Source organism: Protomyctophum bolini (assembly GCF_963924005.1).
Source record: "Protomyctophum bolini genome assembly, chromosome: 16".
Taxonomy (NCBI): Eukaryota; Metazoa; Chordata; class Actinopteri; order Myctophiformes; family Myctophidae; genus Protomyctophum; species Protomyctophum bolini.
The window spans coordinates 17,920,272-17,946,653 of NC_137877.1; the positions used below are offsets into that span (position 1 = coordinate 17,920,272).

The 26,382-nt window shown below is 42.8% G+C and overlaps 1 protein-coding gene across 1 annotated transcript in view; it reads right to left on the minus strand.

Moving 5' to 3' along the window:
* LOC308331145 (ephrin type-A receptor 6-like) overlaps positions 1-26,382 on the minus strand; it is a gene marked incomplete at its 5' end in the record, with an annotated part of 218,039 nt that overhangs the window by 32,656 nt on the left and 159,001 nt on the right. Inside the window, 2 exons of the mRNA XM_080786351.1 lie at positions 3,036-3,198; positions 3,821-3,945. Coding sequence (XP_080642477.1) covers positions 3,036-3,198; positions 3,821-3,945 — 288 coding nt within the window. The remainder of the gene's footprint in view (positions 1-3,035; positions 3,199-3,820; positions 3,946-26,382) is intronic.

The window sequence follows — 26,382 nt, forward strand, 5'->3', positions numbered from 1 at the left end:
GGCCCCCTTTGCCTCGTAGAAAGGGGTTCCAGACCGACTGGTGTGTGTGTGTGTGCCGTGCGTGCACATGATTTTATGTTAGCATGTCTGCACGTGCGTGTCTGTCTGTCAGTCAGTCAGTCAGTCAGTCAGTCAGTCAGTCAGTCAGTCAGTCAGTCAGACAGACAGACAGACAGACAGACAGACAGACAGACAGACAGACAGACAGACAGACAGACAGACAGACAGACAGACAGACAGACAGACAGACAGACAGACAGACAGACAGACAGACAGACAGACAGACAGACAGACAGACAGACAGACAGACCGACAATGACCTAATCATAACAACACAAGCACAGCTGCCCCTTTCTGTTGAATTTGTGACGTACCGGTATGAATACAATGTCTGACATATCTGAAACCGCTTTGCATTAAAATAAGAAGAAAACAATATAATATATATTTATACATGTAATATATACAAACAGTATAGTCACTGTCCATCAGAATCCTGGTGTCTCCATATTTCAACTTTCACTACTTTTACCTACATTTTACTACATCTCAGGGGCAATGTAGAAAATTGTATACCTTTACCCACTACAATTATTTTAAGACTTTAGTTACTATAGTTACTTTGTGCATTTTGATTATTATTACAAAATATACATTAACAGATCAGCCCATTCTGTAAATGTACATTTTGGCCATTTGGAAATAACAAGCTCACCAAGTGTTGCGATGCGACGCATATTGAGCTTGTAGATCTGCTATTTTCTAAAGAATTCTATACATTTTATAATTTGAAAACTTGTGAAATGGTACAGTACAGATGCTAGGAGGTGTTATATTGGATGTTGTCAACTTGAAAAAATGATGAGAATTGTTCACAGTCATCATCAAAGAAGACAGGAACTGGGTTCCTTCATGTGAGTGAAGTGAACTGTCTCCTTAGATGTTTTTCCACAGCGGCTCTACCTTTCTGCATTCCCTTTTAAGGCTGCGGATGTCAACTCCTCCATGGGGATGAGTTGACAGCACCTGCAAAAACATGCAGTAACCCTGGTCTCCTTCCACGCACCAACCAGGAAAACAACCCCCTGTCAGGTTAAAAGAAGTGGCTTGGACCCCTCATGCATATAGAAGGAAGTATGAGGTCAGTCCGTTGCTCTCCCCGGGTTGGCAGCGGGAGTGTAGAACCCAGGATTACATTTGATAATTGACACTGGGTGAATAAATGGGTTACAAAATCGTGGGATAAAAAAATGTAATGTCTGTCTGTCTCCTGCAGCCTGCACCACACTCATTTCAATCACACCGGTGTGATTGTTTTAAACAATAAGAAAGGAATGGTTTCGGACACACACGGTTTACACCCGCCAGCAACGAAATATATAAATATGAATAATAATACAAATAAAAAAGAAACCCAACACACATGTAAAATACACCTACTGTGACGGCAGACTGCTTTCTCAGCCTAAGCCATCGATCTCGTGCATTGATCGGATGGTCGCGGGTTTGCTGACATTTGGGGCATTGGTTTTAGGGTCAGTAAATGTGACCTATCTGGAAGGTGAACATACACGCAGAGACCTCATCATCAGTGGTGGAAAAACTGTTTTTACTTAAGTAAAAGTATCGATATACTACAAAATAGTAAACGTCTGGAATTCATCGTTTACATGAGTAAAAGTACAAAAGTATTGGCTTGAAAATGTACTTAAAGAGCCAAAAGTAAAAGTACTCATTATGCAGAATGTCCCATGTCACGTTTTCAAATGCCTACAAATAAGTAATTACTATTAGTAACTATTACAGTTTTGGATCTGAAATGTAATAATAGAAGTAAAAGTACAAATTAGGTTTTCACGATATGGACAAAATGTCCATATCGATACGATTTACGAAATTACCGTCATATTCTATATAATACTTATTGCAACATTGAAAACTAAACATTATTAAAAAAACTGCATAATGAAGCCTGGCCTAAACCACACCAAAGGGGGACAAATATATTTTTTAAGGTAGACAAAGAAAACCACAAACCACTGCAGGCTTTCATTGAATTTCTATTGTGTGCTCCTGTCCAGGTTTAAAGTATGTGGTTGTCTGAACAAAAGGGAACAGATCAACAGACACAGAAGAGAGGGGTGGTTACGTTTGTGGCTGCAGGGTCGCCAAGCAGTGAGAAGGTCACAGTCACACACGCGCGCAGGGCCACAGTCATTGTGAAGCTTTTCCAACAATGACACGAGTTGAATAGTGTCAGAAAAGGTACTCAATACTGCAATCTAGAAGTGGAATATCCGTCCGGAATATATAGAAAAGCCCTTATCCCCCCCCACCCCCCTGAAGAAAATGTCCAGATTTCTCACAGTCTAACGTTGGCTTATAATGTGCAGACATGGCAACACTGGTTGACATTCCAGCATGGCTGGATGGATGGGGCTCCCCAGTCCAGTGAACAAACAGGCGCTCATTATTTACTGCACACTGCCCCCTGCTGGCACACTGCCCCAGGGCACTGGACTGGCCCCAGGCCACCTGAACTCTATCTGACCCGTGACAGAGTGGCATAGAGGCAGAGAGAGAGAGAGAGAGAGAGGAGCACTGCCAGATGTAATGCTCTTCTCTGGGACCAAATAAAGTAAATAAAAAACTCCACAAAAATACGACGACAACAGGTTATGAATGTTGCTTTTTGTGCTGTGTACTGTGTGTGTGAGAGGCAATTCTGACCTGAGGTCAGATTCTAAAAAAATGTCTGTTTGAAAATGACATTTTTCTGAAAAAGCTATGTTTCTATGTCAGTCGTTCTTCAATTTCTTTAAAAAATAGCAGATCTACAAGCTCATAGCGCGCCACTCGGTGGCGAACGACACCGCCGTTCAGAAATATAAATTTACTCGCACACATAGCAATAGCTGAATGGCTTGAGGCTATGCCTGACACACACACACTCAAACTCCTAGACTACCGAATATAAGCACACACACACACACACACACACACACACACACACACACACACACACCAGTACTCACAGTCTCCGGTGGTCTCGTACTCGTACATGGGGGAGTAGGAGGAGAGGCCAGCTGCGGTGCGTGTGCGGAGGCTGAACATGTACCAGGTTGCCGGTTTCAATCCCGAGATGATCACACTGGGTACCTTGGTGCGCGTCGACGAGTAGCTCAGCTGCTCATACTCCTGCGTGCGTGCGTGTGTGTGTGTGTGTGTGTGTGCGGGGGAAGAGAGAGAGAGAGAGAGAGTGAGATATCAGGGTTAGTTGTATCTTCATCGAGAGTAGTTAAAATAGCAGATCTACATGCTCACAATGTATCAACATCACAACTGCACATAATTGACTGAGTGACTGTAAATCAGTTTCGTTTAGGATGAGAGCACTCTTGTACTCATGTACGTCAGACCACGGTCTTGCCTCTTATTTGACAATTTGTTTCGATAGTTTAACCATTAGTAATGTGTGTTTGTTATGTTTGATGCAGTAGCGGTCTCATGTATTTATTCATTAATTTAATTAACGTTTAGTGATGGAGAAAAATCCCATATACTCCCACATTGGGTTTATTGTTCTAGGGTTAAAAAGGCCATAATTGTTCTTAAATTGTAAAATGTGCAGATAGATATGGAAAAAAAGAGGTTCCTGCCCAAAAGTACATATGCAATGTTACCCTCTGGAGTGAGTATGGAAATACAGTATAGTGTCCCTCATCAAAGTTGCCCACCCCTGCTTATACTTTATGATGCTTCTTTTTACTGTTGAGTGAGAAAGCAACCAACTAAACCCTTCGCTGTGCTCATCTCTTACCTTCTCATAGTATTTCACCTCATAGTCAAGGACGAGCGGCCCCGGCAGTTCCGGCTCCTGCCACGAGAGGGCGATGCTGTTAGGAGAAGCCCAGTCTTTCTTCAGAGCGCCCACCAGAGAAGGACCTGCATGGGGGGGGGGGGGGGGGGGGGGGATTCCGAGACGAAACAATTCCTACTTAACCACTGTATAGAGCAGACAAAACAAGTTCTACTTCACCACTGTATAGAGCAGACAAAACAAGTTCTACTTCACCACTGTATAGAGCAGACAAAACAAGTTCTACTTCACCACTGTATAGAGCAGACAAAACAAGTTCTACTTCACCACTGTATAGAGCAGACAAAACAAGTTCTACTTCACCACTGTATAGAGCAGACAAAACAAGTTCTACTTCACCACTGTATAGAGCAGACAAAACAAGTTCTACTTCACCACTGTATAGAGCAGACAAAACAAGTTCTACTTCACCACTGTATAGAGCAGACAAAACAAGTTCTACTTCACCACTGTATAGAGCAGACAAAACAAGTTCTACTTCACCACTGTATAGAGCAGACAAAACAAGTTCTACTTCACCACTGTATAGAGCAGACAAAACAAGTTCTACTTCACCACTGTATAGAGCAGACAAAACAAGTTCTACTTCACCACTGTATAGAGCAGACAAAACAAGTTCTACTTCACCACTGTATAGAGCAGACAAAACAAGTTCTACTGCACCACTGTATAGAGCAGACAAAACAAGTTCTACTTCACCACTGTATAGAGCAGACAAAACAAGTTCTACTTCTATCAGGGCCAGATCAAAAATAAAACGGTCCCTTCCTCCTCCGTCTAGGATGCACAGACAATGAGGTGGCTCTCGTCTCCCGGGGGATTCCCACAGTGAGCCCTTATCTGCCCTGATGTTCCTGTTTAAGAAGCTTCTGAGTGATTTGGGAGGGTATTACAGACAAGCTGAAATGAAAAATTACTTTTCCGGAAATTTTCAGAGCACGGCCACAGTCATAATGGGGACATAGTTATAAACAATTCACGCCGAAAATTAATTCTTGTGTATTTTTCCTTTATTTAATCAAAATGTATTTCTGTTGAACAAGACGTAAGGGGTGATTACATCGGCAGGTGAGGGCCGATTCAAACCAATATCACAACCTTTCTTGTCAGTCTTTCAAACCGCTATGATTAATTGTGCTACTCTGTTGAAGGTCAACAAACAAGCTATTTTAAGTGAAACAGCATAGGCTACAAAAATAGTGCTCGCACACACACACAGAGCCGACAACCAGTCAAAACGCAAGTGCATGCACCCATGCACGCAATAGCAGTCGCTTACCATTTTGATCTTTAATAACACCTGGGTTTGATTCGCTGTTGAGCAGCATACAGTGTTTCGAGCTTGTAGATCTGCTATTTCTGTATTTGAGTCAGTTTTGGACATATTGCAGGTTTCCACCCGACAGACTTCACACTAAAGGTCCTAGAGAGAAAAACGCTAAAAATCACAAAAAACGCAGCAGTGTGCAGGGACCATGAATATTGTCTCCAACAGGCCGAAAAGAGTATGTTTTGCACTCCGTCCGTGTGTGTGTCCGTCCGTTACCAGCTAATCTCTGGCACTGATAACCCTGTCGATGCCAGACTTTGCACACACACTCCCTAGAACCTATGCCCCAAATGTTCCAGAACGGCTTGTTATAGCGCCACCAGGAGGCCGACTTTTGTAAAACAATTTTTTTTATGGCCCATAGCACTTACCCCACCCCCTTAGATAGCAATTCTGTAGGCTTAGATAGCATTTGATACAGACTTATAGCATGTTATGTAGATGTATAGCATATATGTATAGTTTCATTATAGATATTCCACTGTTACTTTCTTAGCTTACGCATGTTTCATGATAAATGTTTTTATGTGATGTATTCCCATGCTTTTTTGTTCTTGCTTAATGTAAGTCGCTCTGGATTAAGAGCGTCTGCTAAATGCCTAAATTGTAAATTGTAAATTGTTTATATTACTCCTCCAGATTTTATCCAAAAATCCCACAAATCGTTACACAGTATCTCTATAGTCATGTGCTCAAGACCGATCTGTCCGATATTTCATATTCCATCATAATTGGCTGGTTTTCAAAGTTTGCAGGATTGGCCCGTTTTGAGCAAAAAGCCTCAAATCATGAACGCAGCGTGCAATTTATGTGAAATCTTTCACGCACTTTCTCACTAGGCTGAGGAATATACATTCACATTTGTCTGTTATAGCGCCACCAACAGGTAGATTTTTTCATCCAGGCAGGTCATGATACTCATGCACATACAGAATCAGTGCTTATAGTCGGATACAAGACATGCAGACAGCTGGTGAACGGAGGTTGGAAGCATGAAGGTAGGTTTGGTGTGTTCCAGCGCGCCCCCGTTTCTCTGCTTGGCCGACAATCCTGTGTCACTAGCATTCATGCCAAGATACAGGAATTGTGCGTAAATGATAACCTTTATATCAGGAATAAATGGGTTGCAAATCCAAATTGTGTGACCAATTTGACCAACCCACCACTCCCACCCTGAGGACAGCGGTTGAAGCAGGTCAACCCTGTCCCTGCCCACAGCCCACTGGTCAGTAAAACAACCCACCTGGCTTGTGGAAAAGTTTTGGTGAAGAAGGAAGTCATGGCGACTGCAAGCAGGGGAGAAAAAGACCCGGCCATCACCCGATGCTGCGGTGATAATGGTAATTTATTAATTAAGAGTTGCGCCTGCGTAGTACCTGTGAGAGTGTCTATAACCAGAGTATCAATCAAAAACAACCATTCACACCTCAAACCAACTCTTACAATAGCTGGCCGAGTGTCAACAGCGTGAATTAACATGATAGGATCGCTCACATGCGCAACTGCACATGTACAGTATGTGATAATGTGTGAGTGGGTGGGTGAACGTGCGTTTGCTGTAGCAGTCCGCCGTGTCCACTGTGCACCACTGGCTAGAGGTAAGTGTGTGTGTGTGTGTGTGTGTGTGTGGGGAGTGCGGGTGAGTTCTGTGGCCAGGTTTGGAGGTGTTCCGACAGGGTACAGAGAGCTTGGCTACAGGGGCTTATGGAGCAGGTGTGAGGAGGATTATGGGCTGGGTGAACTGCCCGTGCCCACTGCGGTCTGGTGGGATAAGACTGAACCCCTCTGCTCCTCCCTCCATCCCTCCCCTGCATGCAGTGGTGGAGAAAAATAATACTCAAATGTTTTACTTAATACAAAACATGCATACCTCTATGTGTGTGAGCTTGCAACACCCCTTCCCCCAAAATAATAAATAAAAAGTAAAATAAAACTGTAAGCTCTTTTACATTTAGCTTTAAGATGCCGATACTTTCGTATTCATACAGTACTTCAAGCTACGTTTACTTAAATAAAATTACTTTTTCCACCACAGCTGCTTGATCCCTCCTCTTTCCCTGACTGCCTGCCTCTTCCGGAACTCTGGTGGAGCGGTTTCCCCCGCGACCTATATGTACTGTATACATCCTGGTTGATATCCAGCACATACATTAAAAAGCACCATGGACGCCTACTACGGTATATAAAAGATCACACATATGCGGGTTAAAGTGACATGTGGATAAAGGAAAATGTGAGCAGAAGAATACCGGTTTTGAAAATAACTGCAGGGAGAAATGTTGGCAGTGAAAAATCAATGGGAGAAACGGCGGCTTCTGTTCCGCAGATATAAAGCTACAGCTATACACATGTGTTGGATGTATGTGAATGTTGGTGGAGGAAAAATAGACTGGATAAATGAAGGCTCCGAACTGTGCAAACCAGGTTAACCCTAGAACACTAAACAATGATATTTTTTTTGTAATTTTTATAATGTTGCTGATGTGGTGGGTGGGTCTTTCAGTACCTTCATGATGCTCAGTGACATCATAAGGTTTGTTTCACTGCCCACGTCCCAGATTATTTCTGCAGGCAGGTGTTCTGGTGAATTTCACCCATACACCCACAATGGACTTGTTTGTCTTTGTTCCTTCACTGGACCATTCTCACATGTCCCAGGAATAGGTACTGCAGGTCGGGAGTGGTAACACGTGGGAGTCTCGGTAGCGCAGCTCAGAATCTGTTCATGAGAGATTACAATGCACTAGATCCTGGGAGATGGATGGCTGATGTGAAGCGCTACACCTGCCATCAGCTCCCAGTACTTTCCGGATGACTTGCCGCACACAAGCCATGCTACTCCTACGCTGAGTTGGTGGTGCGGACCCGTGAACTTGTGGTCCAAAGGCGAGAGCTCTACCGACAGAGCTACCCAGACTCAAGCACATTTTTAATTCCGGACATACTTAAATTACTTAGTATTTCTACTTTGCGGTATCGATACTTTTAAAAACATATAGTGCTTTTTCCCCATCACTGGCTACAAACAGGCTCTTTAATCAAAGCAGTGCTAACTGGAGTCTTCAGTCCGTGACCCCATGAAATGGGACTGGAACTGTTCCACACAGCGGAAGGCGTTCCAGGTGACGGGACCGTGCAGCTTTTTTCTTCGGTATACGACCATACGTTCACCGCGCCCATTAAATGCATTTCAATGCTTGGTTTCTCCTTAATAATGAGTCGCGTAATGGGCTTTTAAAATGTGAGCAGGCCAGCCATCCCAAATGCTAGCACGTTAATGGGAACAACAAAATGCCATGGGGGAGTGCGTGCGCATGTGCGTGCATGTGTGTATAGCGTACGCTACACGTATACTGTCCTTATGATGGCCAGATGTTCCCACAATCAGGCCTCTAGTACAATTTGAGAAATGGACCTTATAAGGGCCCTTGGCCTACACCCATTTAAGTGGTGTAACTAAGTACATTTACTTTAAGAGCTGTACACAATTTTGAGGCATTTGCCCTTTTCTCGAATATTTCCTAACTTTCACCTCTACCCCACTTTATCATCTTCACACATCAGCGAGACTGATAAAAGGAAGCCAGCAAACCGACCGCTCTAATTGAGCTGTATTCAAAGAGAAATTTACCACGCATTATTCCCTTCACATTTAGCGCCTCTGTGCGCGCCCTTGAAACACCGCTAGTTTAGGGTCGTCACGGCGGTACTTCAATAAGCGCAGCCGTCGCTGCATTACACCCGTTTCATTCCAAATGGTTGAATAGTGTTCTATAGAGCCGTGGAATTAATGTGTAATACACAGCAAAGCTACTGATAGAATTAATGAATTAATGTGTAATACACAGCAAAGCTACTGATAGCCTGCGGTGGAAGGAGTACTCGGGCATGTTTAATGTATTAATGCTGCAATGTAGAATTACTCTGTCACAAGTAAATGTACGGAATTCAAAATGTACTGTACTTATAGTACCAAGATAAAGGTAAACTCAACATGCGGAAAGTCACATTTCACCAGTTTTCAAATGTATGAAATGTAAAGGCTACAAATCTTTTGAAAATAGCAGATCTACAAGCTCACAATGCGACACATTTTGAGCTTGTTAGATCTGCTATTCTCAAATGGCCAATTGTTTTTATAATAATAATAACTACAATGATAATTACTTTGTCGATTTGGATTAGCACTCAACATATACCTACATACATAAACCACCTAAACTCTATGTTAAAAAAATCTACTAGCTCACAACGCGTCACATCATATCTTTTAGTTCTGCTGTTCATGTGACTGAAATACAGATGACAGGGGTTAATGTGGTTAAATAGACACAGTTCTGCATGTGAGTTATTCAAATCTCTCTCTCTCTCTCTCTACCCTTATACAGGAGCATTGAAAAGCCATTAGACGGAGCAGTCAATTACAATACCCGATGGATAGATTTTCCAGTCGAGCGCGGTTAAGCTCAACACAAACTAATGGGGAGAGTCTTTAAATGAGCTTGACCCGCATATGATTTTAATTAGCTCGTCTGCCCTAAAGGCTTCCATTAACTGTTTAAGAAAGAAAGAGAGAAAGAAATCAATACGGGCCAGTTATTGATGCGGCGAGGGAGCTTAAAACCACGTCCCAACACCTCACTGACTCACTGTTGAGAGAGAGAGAGAGAGATGAGGAGAGAGGGATGGAGAGAGAGAGAGAGAGAGGGGGGGGGGGACAGTTTCATGCCAAGGACCCCCAAATTGGTACCAATATTTGGCCATATAATAGCCAACGTAGAAAATATTGGGGTCCTAGCTTGCTGGGTTCCCAGGGGGTCCCCAGCAAGTAGCATCAGAGAGAGATCTCCCATGAGGCATCACCTGGCTACGTCAGACTACAGACAATAGCGAACTTAACTGCGGACTGCGAATACTTCCTTTTTTGATCGATGTCTGACTGTTGTCTCTTGTATGGTACCATATCAATACAGCATGGAATTGTGGACAGAATAATCATATCCAAGACAATTCTTTGTCTGAGATTTTTGCGTCTAAGATGTTAGATCTGATCAAATGGTGGTCTACTCTGTGGCTGAATTGTCCAATAAATAAAGGGGCCTTGACATGAAAAAGGTTGAACACCACTGGACTATAGGGAGGGAGGTGTGTTTTCAGCGCAACAGGCCAATGTACAGTATTGTAAATTTGTAATATGTACTGTACAGTAGTGTAATGTGAAATGTACTGTATTGTAATGTGATCACTGATATGTACTGTACAGTAGTTTAATGTGAAATGTACTGTACTGCATTGTAATGTGATATGTATACTGTGCTGTACAGTATTGTAATGTGATGTGTTCTGTACTGTGCAGTGTGCAGTTATGTCCAGGTGCAAAAGACAGAGGCACTTAATGAATGGATCAGACTCTTTTCCAGCACCACACCTGGGACACAGAGTAATGATTTGTGCCAAAGCGTGTGTGTGTGTGTGTGTGCACGCGTAATGTGATAGTAGACATTAATGTTGACCATTTCCTCTGTGCCTCAATAAAGCAATAAGCCACGAGAGGTCTCAGGTTAGCGGGTATTTTACAATGGCTGGGGGCGTACCCTCCCAGCCATTGTAAAATACCCGGTAAATTGGGGCCTCGAGTGGCTTATTGCTTTTCTAAAACGGTTACAAACATATAACAATATTAACCTAATAAAATTATTACATTCACAAAAGTAGCTACGCTTTGTGCCACCAGAGCGAGCCACATCACTTCCTTGTTTTGTGCATGGGTTTGCAAGGCAATCAAGCGCTCCCCTTCCCCAGTACAGCTACAGCGATGCGGAATCAGCTGCGAATGATATAAAGTGATTGAAGGTGTGGGTTATCGGTGAAATTTACACCGGTCACGTGGCGGTAACCAGCCAATCAGAATCAAGTATTGGGACTACCCGTTTTAGAATTCTTATTTTACAATGGTTAAACAAGATTTGGGAAACAATTAGGCCTACAATTAGGGGAAAGATTCAGGTTGGTAGGGATTGGAGTTAGGATTAGGATTTAAGCCAATCACAGGCTATAGGTGTTAGGGTTGGAGTTATGACAAAAAATATTTTTTCACAAAAACGAAATAAAAACTAAGCTATGATGACTAAAACTAAGACTAAATATAGCTGAGCTACAAGCTCACGACGAGATTGGCTATTTTCAGCATTCAGCCTTACGACACCATCATAGCCTGTCACAATACATTGTCAAAATCAACACTGCGTCCTCGCAATTATGATAATACAAACGTGTGTGTGTGCGTGCATACGTGCGCGCATCTGCGCGTAGCGTATCTCATCTGCATTTAGCGTGTGGTATTGTCGTGTATGTGTGTGTGCGTGCATACACAGATCTGCATTTAGCGTGTGGTGTGTGTGTGTGTGTGTGTGTGCGTGCTCACATTTAGCGCGTGGTCTTGTCTCAAGGCTATCATTACCCTTATTACAGATGGAGGTCGCTCCCACTGCATTGTGGGTCGTCTGCTTCCTACGCGCAGACTCTGAGCATTCGTAGCGGTGGAGGAACTACTTTGTTTTTTTTCTTTCTTTAAGTAAAAGTATCAAAGCCACAATGTAGAAGAACTTTTGTTACAAGTAAAAGTACTGTTAAAAATTCAAGAAAGAAATATTGGATTCAAAATTAATGCCAGAATCAGAGTTTTGTACTCTCTTGTGCGGGCAGTGACCGGGAGCCAATGGAGGGAGTGGAGAAAGGCATCCGCATCCGCCTGGGTGAGGGCAGACTGCTGGGCAAGTGCTGGCGCTTTGGCAAAGGGGGGTCGGATCAACATATGGAATTAATTAAGTACTGGCCATATATGGAGCGTGTCTTGAGTGTACAGGGTTTGATAAGGTCAGATAAACATATTGAATGTCATGCAGAACAGGTCAGCTCCATATAGGAGATCTAAAGGTGGCAGCGGGGGCAGTGTCTTGAGTGTACAGTTTGATGATGGCCCAGGTAGGGCTGGGCCCACATTTTTGGGACTGTTGAGAACTCCAGTTTTCGCTGGCTGCCGGGAGCAGCTGCACTAAAAACTTTTGGATGGGCCCGTCTACAGTTTGAGTGGACATGTATCAGTCAAAAGGGAGACATCGATTGACGGAAGTACGGACGGACTGACAGGTAATCTGTAACCTACAGTATGGTCGCAGGAACTGTCAAATAATTGTAGTAAAGTAAACAAAGTAGGCCTACAGTACATAATTTGCCTCTGAGATGTAGTAGAGTAGTAGAAGTAAAGATTACTGGAAAAGTGGGGGGAAATAATGCAATAGTATACAATTACAATTTAGGCATTTAGCAGACCGTATAGTAAGAAAGAATAACACATGGTAATACAAATCAAATACATCAAACACATAATAAATAGTCATCAAGGATCATAGCAAGCTAAGAACCTACAGTAACATCAGTCTAGTAAAATGTAAAATAAAATAATAGTAAAGTACTTGAGTAAATGTACTCTCCACCACGGCGTAGACACACAGCGGTGGATGTGGCGGTGACACGCGGCAGAGGTCAGCCCTCCCGTCAGAGCGCTGGAGAGTGTGCGTGTGTACTGTATGTGCGTGGCGTAATTACGATGCGCTCAGTCTCAATAAGAGGCCAACGTGAGTCTGACTGAACTTAATCAAGGTGAGATAATGTAATATCGTCGTCCAATAAGCACTGACCCCTGTGTCACATGATGTCCTTCTTGGGAGATACAGAGTGCGGTGTGTGTGTGTGTGTTTGTGTGTGCGTGCCTGCCTGCAATGCCTGCCTTCCTGCGTGCGTGCGTGCGCCCGTGCGTGCGTGCCTGACTGCCTGTATTACACTTGTGAGAGCCAAATGTCCCTACAAGTTTGAGAACTAAGACATTATGAATAACCATTAACTTCACAAGACAAGATATATATTCTTTTATGGTTTAAAAAAACATGTTGAAAGTTTGATTCATAGTTTAGGAAAAGATTGTGTGCATGTGCACGTTTGTGTGTATGTCCTATTGTCCTTTGTGAGTGTACTCAACAATTGCGTGCGTGCGTGCGTGCCTGTATTACACTTGTGAGAGCCAAATGTCCCTACAAGTTTGCGAACTAAGACATTATGAATAACCATTAACTTCACAAGACAAGATAAATAGTTTTTTTATGGTTTAAAAAAAGATGTATAAAGTTTAATTCATAGTTTAGGAAAATATTGTGTGCATGTGCACGTTTGTGTGTATGTCCTTTGTGAGTGTACTCAACAATTGCGTGCGTGCGTTGTGCGTGCGTACCTGTATTACACTTGTGAGAGCCAAATGTCCCTACAAGTTTGAGAACTCAGACATTATGAATAACCATTAACTTCACAAGACAAGATAAATAGTTTTTTTATGGTTTAAAAAAACATGTATAAAGTTTCATTCATAGTTTAGGAAAAGATTGTGTGCATGTGCACGTTTGTGTGCATGTCCTTTGTGAGTGTACTCAACAATGTCCTTACAGTACTGCATACTCTGTGCTCCAGATGAACTGATTTACATTCTCAATCTTCTAAATTATTGCATGCATAGCCATCTTATTCTGTAAACTCCTCTAAATGTCTCAATCTAAAAGGAGTTAGTCTATAATGAGCAGATAGTGTCAAATACACGACAGCAGTACCCGGTTCAATTCCAGGCCAAAACACTAACACTGCATGTTTATGGCAGGGGTGCTGACAGAATATGTCTTTACAGATTACTCCCCTACTAGTATTGTGAGCCAGACTGTTTTTATTTTATTTTGAATGTGGCTTGTTTTTGCCCAAAAACCACCAGAAAGTGGATCTTTAAAAATATATATATTTTGGAGAATGTTGTGATCACGTGATTTCTGGCTCGGCTGTACACTTCTTGTTGTGGATCAGAGCACCCTCTACTGTAAGCCACTGAAAAAACATCATGATAGGAATCTCGTAATTGGCATCCTTGGAAGACGAGAACCTCGTCATTGGCACGCAATGAGTCAAGTACCGTACGCTAACAACACACCTCAGAAACTACAGGCTGGAGTATGTGCCATGGAATTGTTCTATGCACCTTCACACTCCCCAGAGGAAGAACCTATTGCTTTGGGTTGGCCGTGGGGGCCTTTCCTGTAGTGCCATCATAAGATCAAGATGTCCTCTATCACACAGGACATCAGATTGAAATGAAACAAGCATGTGTTTTGGTGCATGAACTGATTTTGGTGACCGACGGGCCTTTCCTATTTCCCTCACCCTATAGGACCAAAAGACACATTTGTAGTTTTGCTACAATGTCTAGAGAAGTGATTGTTAGATAGATAGAAATGTATTGATCCAGAGTCGTCACAGCAGAATTGATCAGACAAAGATGCCTGTAAAGGTATGGTGTCGATTATGTTCCTACAATACGTTCCATTTTTATCCTTTGCTCTTCTGGCATTAATTATTATAAATATTGTATCTATTTATTTATTTGATCTATTTCTTAACTGTTTTTGTAGGATCGCTAAAGGTAGAGAACAAGCATGGCCATAACAGCTAAATTAACCCTTGCAGTAGGATCGCTAAAGGTATATCCTATAGGTAGAGAACAAGCATGGCCATAACAGCTAAATTAACCCTTGCAGTAGGATCGCTAAAGGTATATCCTATAGGTAGAGAACAAGCATGGCCATAACAGCTAAATTAACCCTTGCAGTAGGATCGCTAAAGGTATATCCTATAGGTAGAGAACAAGCATGGCCATAACAGCTAAATTAACCCTTGCAGTAGGATCGCTAAAGGTATATCCTATAGGTAGAGAACAAGCATGGCCATAACAGCTAAATTAACCCTTGCCGTATGATCGCTAAAGGTATATCCTATAGGTAGAGAACAAGCATGGCCATAACAGCTAAATTAACCCTTGCAGTAGGATCGCTAAAGGTATATCCTATAGGTAGAGAACAAGCATGGCCATAACAGCTAAATTAACCCTTGCCGTATGATCGCTAAAGGTATATCCTATAGGTAGAGAACAAGCATGGCCATAACAGCTAAATTAACCCTTGCAGTAGGATCGCTAAAGGTATATCCTATAGGTAGAGAACAAGCATGGCCATAACAGCTAAATTAACCCTTGCAGTAGGATCGCTAAAGGTATATCCTATAGGTAGAGAACAAGCATGGCCATAACAGCTAAATTAACCCTTGCAGTAGGATCGCTAAAGGTATATCCTATAGGTAGAGAACAAGCATGGCCATAACAGCTAAATTAACCCTTGCAGTAGGATCGCTAAAGGTATATCCTAGAGGTAGAGAACAAGCATGGCCATAACAGCTAAATTAACCCTTGCAGTAGGATCGCTAAAGGTATATCCTATAGGTAGAGAACAAGCATGGCCATAACAGCTAAATTAACCCTTGCAGTAGGATCGCTAAAGGTATATCCTATAGGTAGAGAACAAGCATGGCCATAACAGCTAAATTAACCCTTGCAGTAGGATCGCTAAAGGTATATCCTATAGGTAGAGAACAAGCATGGCCATAACAGCTAAATTAACCCTTGCAGTAGGATCGCTAAAGGTATATCCTATAGGTAAAGAACAAGCATGGCCATAACAGCTAAATTAACCCTTGCAGTAGGATCGCTAAAGGTATATCCTATAGGTAGAGAACAAGCATGGCCATAACAGCTAAATTAACCCTTGCAGTAGGATCGCTAAAGGTATATCCTATAGGTAGAGAACAAGCATGGCCATAACAGCTAAATTAACCCTTGCAGTAGGATCGCTAAAGGTATATCCTATAGGTAGAGAACAAGCATGGCCATAACAGCTAAATTAACCCTTGCAGTAGGATCGCTAAAGGTATATCCTATAGGTAAAGAACAAGCATGGCCATAACAGCTAAATTAACCCTTGCAGTAGGATCGCTAAAGGTATATCCTATAGGTAGAGAACAAGCATGGCCATAACAGCTAAATTAACCCTTGCAGTAGGATCGCTAAAGGTATATCCTATAGGTAGAGAACAAGCATGGCCATAACAGCTAAATTAACCCTTGCAGTAGGATCGCTAAAGGTATATCCTATAGGTAAAGAACAAGCATGGCCATAACAGCTAAATTAACCCTTGCAGTAGGATCGCTAAAGGTATATCCTATAGGTAGAGAACAAGCATGGCCATAACAGCTAAATTAACCCTTGCAGTAGGATCGCTAAAGGTATATCCTATAGGTAAAGAACAAGCATGGCCATAACAGCTAAATTAACCCTTGCAGTAGGATCGCTAAAGGTATATCCTATAGGTAGAGAACAAGCATGGCCATAACAGCTAAATTAACCCTTGCAGTAGGATCGCTAAAGGTATATCCTATAGGTAGAGAACAAGCATGGCCATAACAGCTAAATTAACCCTTGCAGTAGGATCTCTAAAGGTATATCCTATAGGTAGAGAACAAGCATGGCCATAACAGCTAAATTAACCCTTGCAGTAGGATCTCTAAAGGTATATCCTATAGGTAGAGAACAAGCATGGCCATAACAGCTAAATTAACCCTTGCAGTAGGATCGCTAAAGGTATATCCTATAGGTAGAGAACAAGCATGGCCATAACAGCTAAAGGTATATCCTAAAGGTATATCCTATAGGTAGAGAACAAGCATGGCCATAACAGCTAAATTAACCCTTGCAGTAGGATCTCTAAAGGTATATCCTATAGGTAGAGAACAAGCATGGCCATAACAGCTAAATTAACCCTTGCAGTAGGATCTCTAAAGGTATATCCTATAGGTAGAGAACAAGCATGGCCATAACAGCTAAATTAACCCTTGCAGTAGGATCGCTAAAGGTATATCCTATAGGTAGAGAACAAGCATGGCCATAACAGCTAAAGGTATAGAACAAGCATGGCCATAACAGCTAAAGGTATATCCTATAGGTAGAGAACAAGCATGGCCATAACAGCTAAAGGTATATCCTATAGGTAGAGAACAAGCATGGCCATAACAGCTAAAGGTATATCCTATAGGTAGAGAACAAGCATGGCCATAACAGCTAAAGGTATATATAAAGGTAGAGAAGAAGCATGGCAGCCTAAAGGCTTCCAAGATGTCCAACGTGTGCAGCGATTCAAAGGAGGTTGAGTCGGTGTAGCACAGCTGTGATCAAGAGGAGGTTGATGAGAGAGCTGTACTATAGCTGTGAGACAGAGAAGGTTGATGTTGAATATTTTGATTTAGTCTTAGTCTTTGCCTTTTGAATAAACACAACATTTAGTCTTAATCCTTTTAAAAAAAATGAACACTGGCTGTAAGACAGAGAAGGTTGAGAGAGAGAGAGAGATGTAGATAACTGCGTGAGAGGAACCGTTTCACATTAAACCGCAACAAATAGTGGATTGTCCTGTTTGACAATTACATGCATTTCCCCTGCGAAGTGTTTACAAACTGCCTGCATCTTAACTGAAGCACTATCAAAGAGAGCGCACACACACGCACACACACACATCTCTATGCAAAGTGCAGCAATTTGCTGCCTGATCGTGATCGTCTAGAGGAACCCCCCCTCCTCTCTGCCCCCCCGCCCAAGAGAGAGAGAGAGAGAGAGAGAGAGGAATACATGCGACCTCTGTGACATTAAATAGCTGTCAACTGGATCTAAACTGGGACAGCTTCTTGCACTCTCTCTCTTGATGCACCTGCAATCCCCCCGTCTCTCTCTCTCTCTCTCTCCCCCCACTGTGGCGGCTGTCTTTAGCGTGACAGCGGTGTGGGAGGAGAGGAGGAAGAGGACTCCTCCCGCCCTCCCCCTCCAGAGCAGATGGTGGCGCCGTGCACCACCTCTGCCATCTATCATGTGTATCTGCTGAGCGCACGGATGGGGAGTTAACAGGTAATTAAAACCATCAGTCACGCAACAAAAGGGAGAGCCGACCGACAGGAGACGAATAGACTTTTACTCCTGGCAACTACAAAGCTATTTCTCACTCGTGTGTTGCTTTTTTATTTTTTACAGCGGTTATACAGCACAGGAATGGGAGGGGGAGAGACACAGAGAGAGAGAGAGAGAGAGAGAGAGAGAGATGGGGGGAGTGACACCAGCCAAACCTCTCTGAGTTTCTTGGAAGTGGAACTGCATTGTGTTGAAGTCGAGTAACGCTGTGTTAATGGATAACCACTTCCTCCTCACATTCACCAGGGAGCGGGTACTTGACGTTGTGATATGGATTAAGACAGATGCACAGCACTGAAATTAATCTGAAGACCTGGAGCGTTATAGCCGCCAAGTGGGTGATTATAGTGAGCCTTTATGCAGACACAGTAATGTCAAAGAGAAAATCATGCGTAATGCAGATGCGCAACATGCTGGAAGAGAAAGACAAAGCGAATAAAATAAACACGTCGGCTGGTGAATCGCGGGGAAAAAGGTGTTTACCTAGTCTGTAACATTGCCTTTGGATTTTAAATGTGTTCCATATGGATAACTTATATGATATGGAGAGGCTATTTTGAAAACCTTCGCTTATCGCCGCATGAGCATACAGAAGTAGTCTGACACAAGACCGACACAATAAAAGCCCTTCCATCTCCACTCTGCCTCAGCAGGCATGCTAGATCAGTGATTCTAAACCGTTTTCATTTCAAGGACCCCCAGTTTGAAGAAGCAATAAGCCACGCGAGGTCTCAGGTTACCTTGCATTTAATAATGGTCATTGGTCGAGCACTTTCACTATAGGAGAACACTTTCAAACATTTTCTCTTTTCACTCCAACACATATTGAAAATAGTGGATCTACAAGCTCACAACGCATCGCCGGATCTACGAGCACGTTGAGAGCTTGTACAGATGTGCCATTCCGAGACTTCAGGCTTTCCAGTACTTTTCCTGATATTTTTGCTATTTTAGAAAATGGGGCTATGTTGACTTATTTTTGCCACCCCCTTTGTCTTTATGAAATTACACCTCTGCATTTCAGGTGATTAAAGTATGACTAAAACTAAATGAAAATCTTCTGTCAAAAGTAACAAAAGACTCGAAAGTAGAACAGCATGATGCTAGAACAGACACTATGATGCTAGAACAGACACTATGATGCTAGAACAGACACTATGATGCTAGAACAGACACCATGATGCTAGAACAGACACCATGATGCTAGAACAGACACCATGATGCTAGAACAGACACTATGATGCTAGAACAGACACTATGATGCTAGAACAGACAGTGTGATGCTAGAACAGACACCATGATGCTAGAACAGACACCATGATGCTAGAACAGAGACACTATGATGCTAGAAGTTCTAGAACAGACACTATGATGCTAGAACAGACATCATGATGCTAGAACAGACAGTGTGATGCTAGAACAGACACTATGATGCTAGAACAGACACTATGATGCTAGAACAGACAGCATGATGCTAGAACAGACACCATGATGCTAGAACAGAGACTATGATGCTAGAACAGACACTATGATGCTAGAACAGACAGCATGATGCTAGAACAGACAGCATGATGCTAGAACAGACACCATGATGCTAGAACAGACACCATGATGCTAGAACAGACACTATGATGCTAGAACAGACACTATGATGCTAGAACAGACAGCATGATGCTAGAACAGACAGCATGATGCTAGAACAGACAGCATGATGCTAGAACAGACAGCATGATGCTAGAACAGACAGCATGATGCTAGAACAGACACCATGATGCTAGAACAGACACTATGATGCTAGAACAGACACTATGATGCTAGAACAGACAGCATGATGCTAGAACAGACACCATGATGCTAGAACAGACACCATGATGCTAGAACAGACACCATGATGCTAGAACAGACACTATGATGCTAGAACAGACACTATGATGCTAGAACAGACACCATGATGCTAGAACAGACACCATGATGCTAGAACAGACACCATGATGCTAGAACAGACAGCTGATGTAGGGTTCATTTTTAAGACTAAGACAAAAGACTAAGTCGACTGATGTTTTTGATATTTAGTCGACTAAGACTATAGACTAAGAGGACTAAGAGTAAATGGTGTGTGATTCAAAAGACTAAGATAATCAGAGAAAATGAACGGTGGCATGCTGACAGCATGGGAGGACATCAGGCTGTCCACAGGCCGATACCTTCATTCCTCACAAACCCATGAATTACTTGTGAGGTAACGGGACGGGGACGCGGCAGGAGGCCAATTGAGTATTGATCGTGGTTGGTGGGCTATGCGATGGGGGTGGGGTGGGGGAGGGGGGTTCCCTCCGCCCGCCACACACCGCTGCCTCTCAGCGTCCGTCCCCCCATTAAACCGCGACAGGACGGATCAGTGGCGAGCAGGGACCCAATTAAAGACCGGGGCCCTGTGTGTTAGACATGACAGGCACCTAGCAGCGCATGGCAGCACCATTACCCACTCTCAGTGCTTGCTTGTGTTTCTTTCTTTACTATTTCTGTCTGTCTGTCTGTCTGTCTCACATTTACTCAAGTACTGTAGGCTACTTGAGTACAATTTTGAGGAATCTTTTCCTGATCCACAATATCTCAACATGAGCTTGTAGATCAGCTTATTTCAAAAGAGTACATTCTGCAATGTTAGCATTGTTGTTAGCATTGTCTCTATCTATCTATCTATCTATCTATCTATCTATCTATCAATCATTGTTGTTAGCATTGTCTCTTTCTATCCATCTATTTATCTATCATTGTTGTTAGCATTGTCTCTTTAATTGTCAATGTGCTGTGTGATTTGTTTGTTTGTGTTTTTGTATTCTGATGAATGCTTGGCACAAAACAAATTTCCGAAAGGACAAATAAAGTATCTATCTATCTATCTATCTATCTATCTATCTATCCATCTATCTATCTACCTACCTACCTACTTAAGGAGTACTTTTGATACCTTACTGTAAATATATTCTGGTGCCAATACTTTCTGCTACACCAGTGGGTCTTATAATGTATGCATGGTCTAGGGACCCTTGTGGTTCATTGAGGGAGTTCCAAATGGCCCCATGCGGTTCCATTTGTTCCACTCTCAGAGTTATGGGGGTCCTTGAAATTAGTTATTGAACCACTGGGTGCAGTGCTAAACACTAACTGTAACAGAGCCTAAATGAAGTGGTAAGACATGTGAAGGAAGTAAGGAAGAGGCCTGCTTTCTTTCCAATATGTTTGCTGTGCTTTGAGCCATAATGAGCCGTGAGAACTGTGGAGGCTCATTTCACAAGCTATTTCCAACACAATTGCCATGCAGCCCTCGATTCAGTCATCAAGATGGCAAGCGAAAAAATGGATGATGGGAGCTTCAGTCAGAATGGAATGGCTAGTGTTGAAACAGGGACAGCGATTGAAGTTAGATGCTAAGCTATGGGAAATACATCAGTAAATTATAGGGGTGGTAATTGGAAGACTATGCACGCACGCATGCCATCATCGGTCACTTGTATGTACCGTAGCCAAGTCTCTTCTTTTCTCACACGCACATGCACACATGCACACGCACACAAGCACACACACGTATGCGCAATCACACGATCACTGATGCGGAGTGAGAGAAGGATATAAAATGGTGTGTTTTTGGAGTTCTACAAAACGTAACAAAATGGACTGCCATGACAGAGAGCTCGCTTTATACCCTCTCTCTCATCGAAAACAACATCCTCTTCTCCATCATCTCCTCTCCTCCACCACCTCTCCTCTCCTCCATCCTCTCCTCAGAAGTGGAGCTATAGTTCCACTGCAGTGTATTCACAGTGTGAACTGTTCCTGCAAGCTCTTATAGGACATGCACACGCACGCACGCACACACACACGCAGTGTGTCTTATAGGAGGCACAGTTGTTGTGCGCTGCAGCAAAGCACACAGCATGGCAGCATCAGCAACAATCTGCTATACTTGTGTCTTATCTGGCTCATCCACACCACTGGAAGGGATACTGTTCTATAGAGCACCGTTTCCCAAACAGTGGGTCAGGACTAATTTCTGGGTCACGGACACAAGAAAGTAGTGAAAGTAGCTGATCTTCAAGTTCACCAAGTCACTCTGAGCTTGTAGATCTGAGCCTGAGCTTGTAGATCTGCTATTTTCACTCATTTGGGCCACGGGGTAATGTCTAATTTCTCTTTTGGGTCACGGGCTAAATAGTTTAGAGGCCTTCCCTTGAAATGGAAACTAACAGACAATTAGCCCTTCACTAAATCCCACCCCAAAAAGTGATTGTCCAATGCCAATCCAAATAGTATAGCAACGGTTGCTATGCAGGTCAAGCTTTCTTTGCTGCTAACGTGCCTATTGGACAAGGATGGGTTTGGGAGGGACTTAAAGAAGGGCTAATTAACCGTTTCCGTCCGTAGGACGGCTCCACACGTCCTAGGGAACCCAATCGACGCGTTCATAGGTTCATAGCTTCAGAGTAAAAGCGCCCATGTCTTTCCGGCACCCCAGAACTTCTATTTTGAAGGAATCCCAGCACCAATTGTGTTAACAAGGTAGTTGACGATTAATTCATTTATCTATGATCGGTAGGTGTATGTTTTATCATGCTGGTCACACTGAATTAAATACATGCTTTTGATGTTTAATTTAAAATGTCAATTAAAATGTTTGTTACCCAAGTGGTAAATGGCAAATGGTGCATTTTCTCGAAAGCCCTTTACATAGAATATGCATTACATTCACGCATGCACGCACGCATGCACGCGCGCGCACACACACACACACACACACACACACACACACACACACACACACACACACACACACACACACACCCTCTGATGGCAGAGGAAACCATGCAAGGCACCAACGTGCACATCAGGATAAATTACAGGTTTAGAGTCTTGCTCAAGGACACTTCAACACCAACTCTGGGGGAGCCCGGAACGGAACTGGTCGCTCTACCGCCCACTCTGCCACTGAGCAACTGGAGTCTCTATTTTATAAATGCACACATGCACACTCCTTGCATCAGCGTGTCTGAGCCATACAGTGTAAGTCACCTATATATTCACCAGTCTAGTGGTGAGAATAGCTATTCTCCCAGACTGCTATTCAGCACTGCAGGCTGTGGGGAGGGTTGGAACAAGTACTTCCATTTTTCCAATAAAAGTATCAATACTGGAATGTAAATACCCTGTTAGAAGTAAAAGTCAGGAAAATACTTGAGTACAAAAGTATTGGCATCAAAATGTACCAAAAACTCATTATGCAGAATGTCCCGTTTCAACTTTTCAAAGATGTTTAGAAAATATTGGCTATTTTCAAATGGCCGAAATGTATATAGGGCTGAAGTTGTTAATGTACGATTTGTAATAACAATCTAAATCTACAAAGTATAGCAACTAAGTTTTTCAAATACATAAGTAAGTACAAGTGCAATATTTGCCTCTGAGGTGTAGTGGAGTAGAAGAAAAAAGTATTAGAAAATGGAAAGAGGCCTACTCAAGTAAGGTAAAACCAAAAAGAGTACATCCACCAGGGCGGCACTCTTTAGGAGAAGACATTAGCTCCTTCTACTGTACGACATGATTTATACCCAGACTTTTATCAGCAAACCTCCTCCTCCTCCTCTCCCTCTCCGCAAAAGATCATTTCCACTGACTTCACCTTGTCGCCGCGGGGAACTATTTTCAGCCGGAGGCTCATTAATGCCCGGTGATTGGATCCATTGTTCCACAATCCTGATGGATGTGGCCTCTCTCTCTCTCTCTCTGTGTCTCTCTCTCTCTCCTTGTCTGTATTGTCGTGGGATAGATGGCTTGCCAGTGTTTCTCGTCTTCCGGGGCTAAGTGTAGAACGGTGTTCTGCCCTCTCTCTTATCGAACATCTTGCGGTGACAACGAGGCCGGGACGCTCAAACCTCTCTGTAGGTCTTCAAATGTTACTAACACGCTTGAAATCGCTGACAAGGGCAGCTATAGACGATGTTTTAACCGGCAGTTAATGAGTTTATTAGTTAAACTTTTGGCGGTCCTACATAATTGGACATTTTGAAGCGATCGATTCCTGAGATCTAGCAGTGTGATTAGGGTTAATTAACAAACAATTTGGTTAAATACAGAGGAAGTTTCATTCCCGTCGCCTGTGACAAAACATACAGAGCACAATGGAATGGTATATAAGAGTATCCTTTCAACAACAATCTTTTGTCTGCTATACAGAGATTGGCAGGCAATATTGTGATAATGTCAATGTTTATAGGGCCCAAAATAGACCCATGAGGCATTCCTCTATAGTGACCACAAACAAAGAAGGGTGACTTCACTTCAATCATATAGCTACTTGTTAGGCAATCTTGGAACCATTTGCCATAATTTTTATCAGTCCCGATGGAGGCCATTTCGTTTAATAAAATGGAGTGGTCGATCATATCGGAAGCTTTTGATAGGTCGGTGAAAAGGACGACAAATTTCTGACCTTCATCGGTTTGATTTACGATGTCATTGGTGATGAGATGGTCTTACGGTCGGCACTGAACGCAGATTGATTAAGGGCTCAAAATGCTGTTCAATGACAGGCACATGTGTAGCTGTTGATTTACCGGTGATCCCGGCAACTAAACAGGAGAGTTTGTAATCATTTACCTCATGGTGGTAGAGTGTGGTAAAATAATTACAGCTTTTCAGACTTTTGTAAAAGTCATAGTGCAATGCCTGAAGAAGGTCCGGAGGGACCGAAACGTTGCCTTAATAAATTTAAAACTCATGTAACGAGCAGATACTCAGTGTGCGGGCGTATCTTTCTTCTTATCATCGGAAAAGTCCTAGTTAAAAAAAGAAGGCAATTACCGTAATTAGAATTGTGCATTTGCTAATTGTGTTTGTTTTAGTTGTTTGTGAAGTATCTGTCGAGTAGGGATGCGGCATTGCTTCAGGGTTAGACTGGCCGGTAGAGCAGCCGGAGGTGAATCGCAAGGTTCCCGGTTCTTCAGTTATTTAAAAAGATATTTATTGTCTCCACCAGGCCGAAGGCATGGGGAGAGAGTACGTTTTGCACTCCGTCCGTGTGTGTGACTGTCCGTCTGTGTGTGTGTGTGTGTGTGTGTGTGTCTGTCCGTCAACAATGAACCTCTGCCCCAAATTTTCCTGAACGGCCTGTTATAGCGCCAGCGCCAGACTTTTGTAAAACACATTTTTTGCTATTACTACTTTTTTGTCCAAAAATGCCACAAATTAGTATCTCTATAAGTCATGTGCTCTAGACGGATCTGTGTGATATTTCATATTCCATCCTAATTGGCTAACATTGGCTTTCAAAGTTTGCAGGACTGGCTTGTTTTGAACAAAAAGTCTCAAATCATGAACGCAGCGTGCAATTTACGTGAAATCTTTCACGCACTTTCCTACTAGGGCTGAGAAATATATCCCACCCTTTTCACATTGGCCTGTTATAGCGCCACCATTTTAGCAAAACACACTTTTTCTAGTTTACCCTTTTTTGCCTCGATTAGCTCCCGCGGCTAGCATTCGTATAGGCCTCTCATTGTAGAAACAGTGTACATGATAATCTGCGGTACACGTGCACAGTGTACAGTGTTATTAGTTATTAGATTGACATAAAATGCCATGTTTATAGCCTATTAAAACGTTAATCCAAGCCGTGCTGATCATAATCGCTGGTATGGGGGCGATGGTCCATACGCTCCCTAGGCTTACACTACAGAAACAACACCACATCACTTCCGGCAAGGGCGGAAGTGACCCGTCTTCTATGTTTATTTCGTTGAGTCTGCTGGCACATTCTGGCCTGGAGGGCAGCCACCCTAACCATTAGGAGCAGTGGGTTCCATTAATACAGTACCCCAGGGAGCAGTTAGGGATTTAATGTCTTGCTCAGTGAAACCTTGACGCATAGGCGAGCCGAGGGTCGAACTGGCAATACCAAGCAAACTATGGCCGCCCTGCTATGGGATGACAACTGGGTCTAGCTGATCCTCCCCTGAGGATTTATTTTCATTCATGTGGAGTAACCCAATACCATCTTTTACGTAAAAAAAAGGGGAAAGGAGCAAAAATGTGGGCTCCTGCTAATAATAATTGTACTCTTGAGAAAGAGTACAAATGAACCAGTTTGTACACGTTAAGTGCAAATGTATAAATTAACACTGAGGATTTTCAGGTGTCATTTTGCGGAGATTGCATGGCAGGTGGAATGCAGCCCTATTGGCC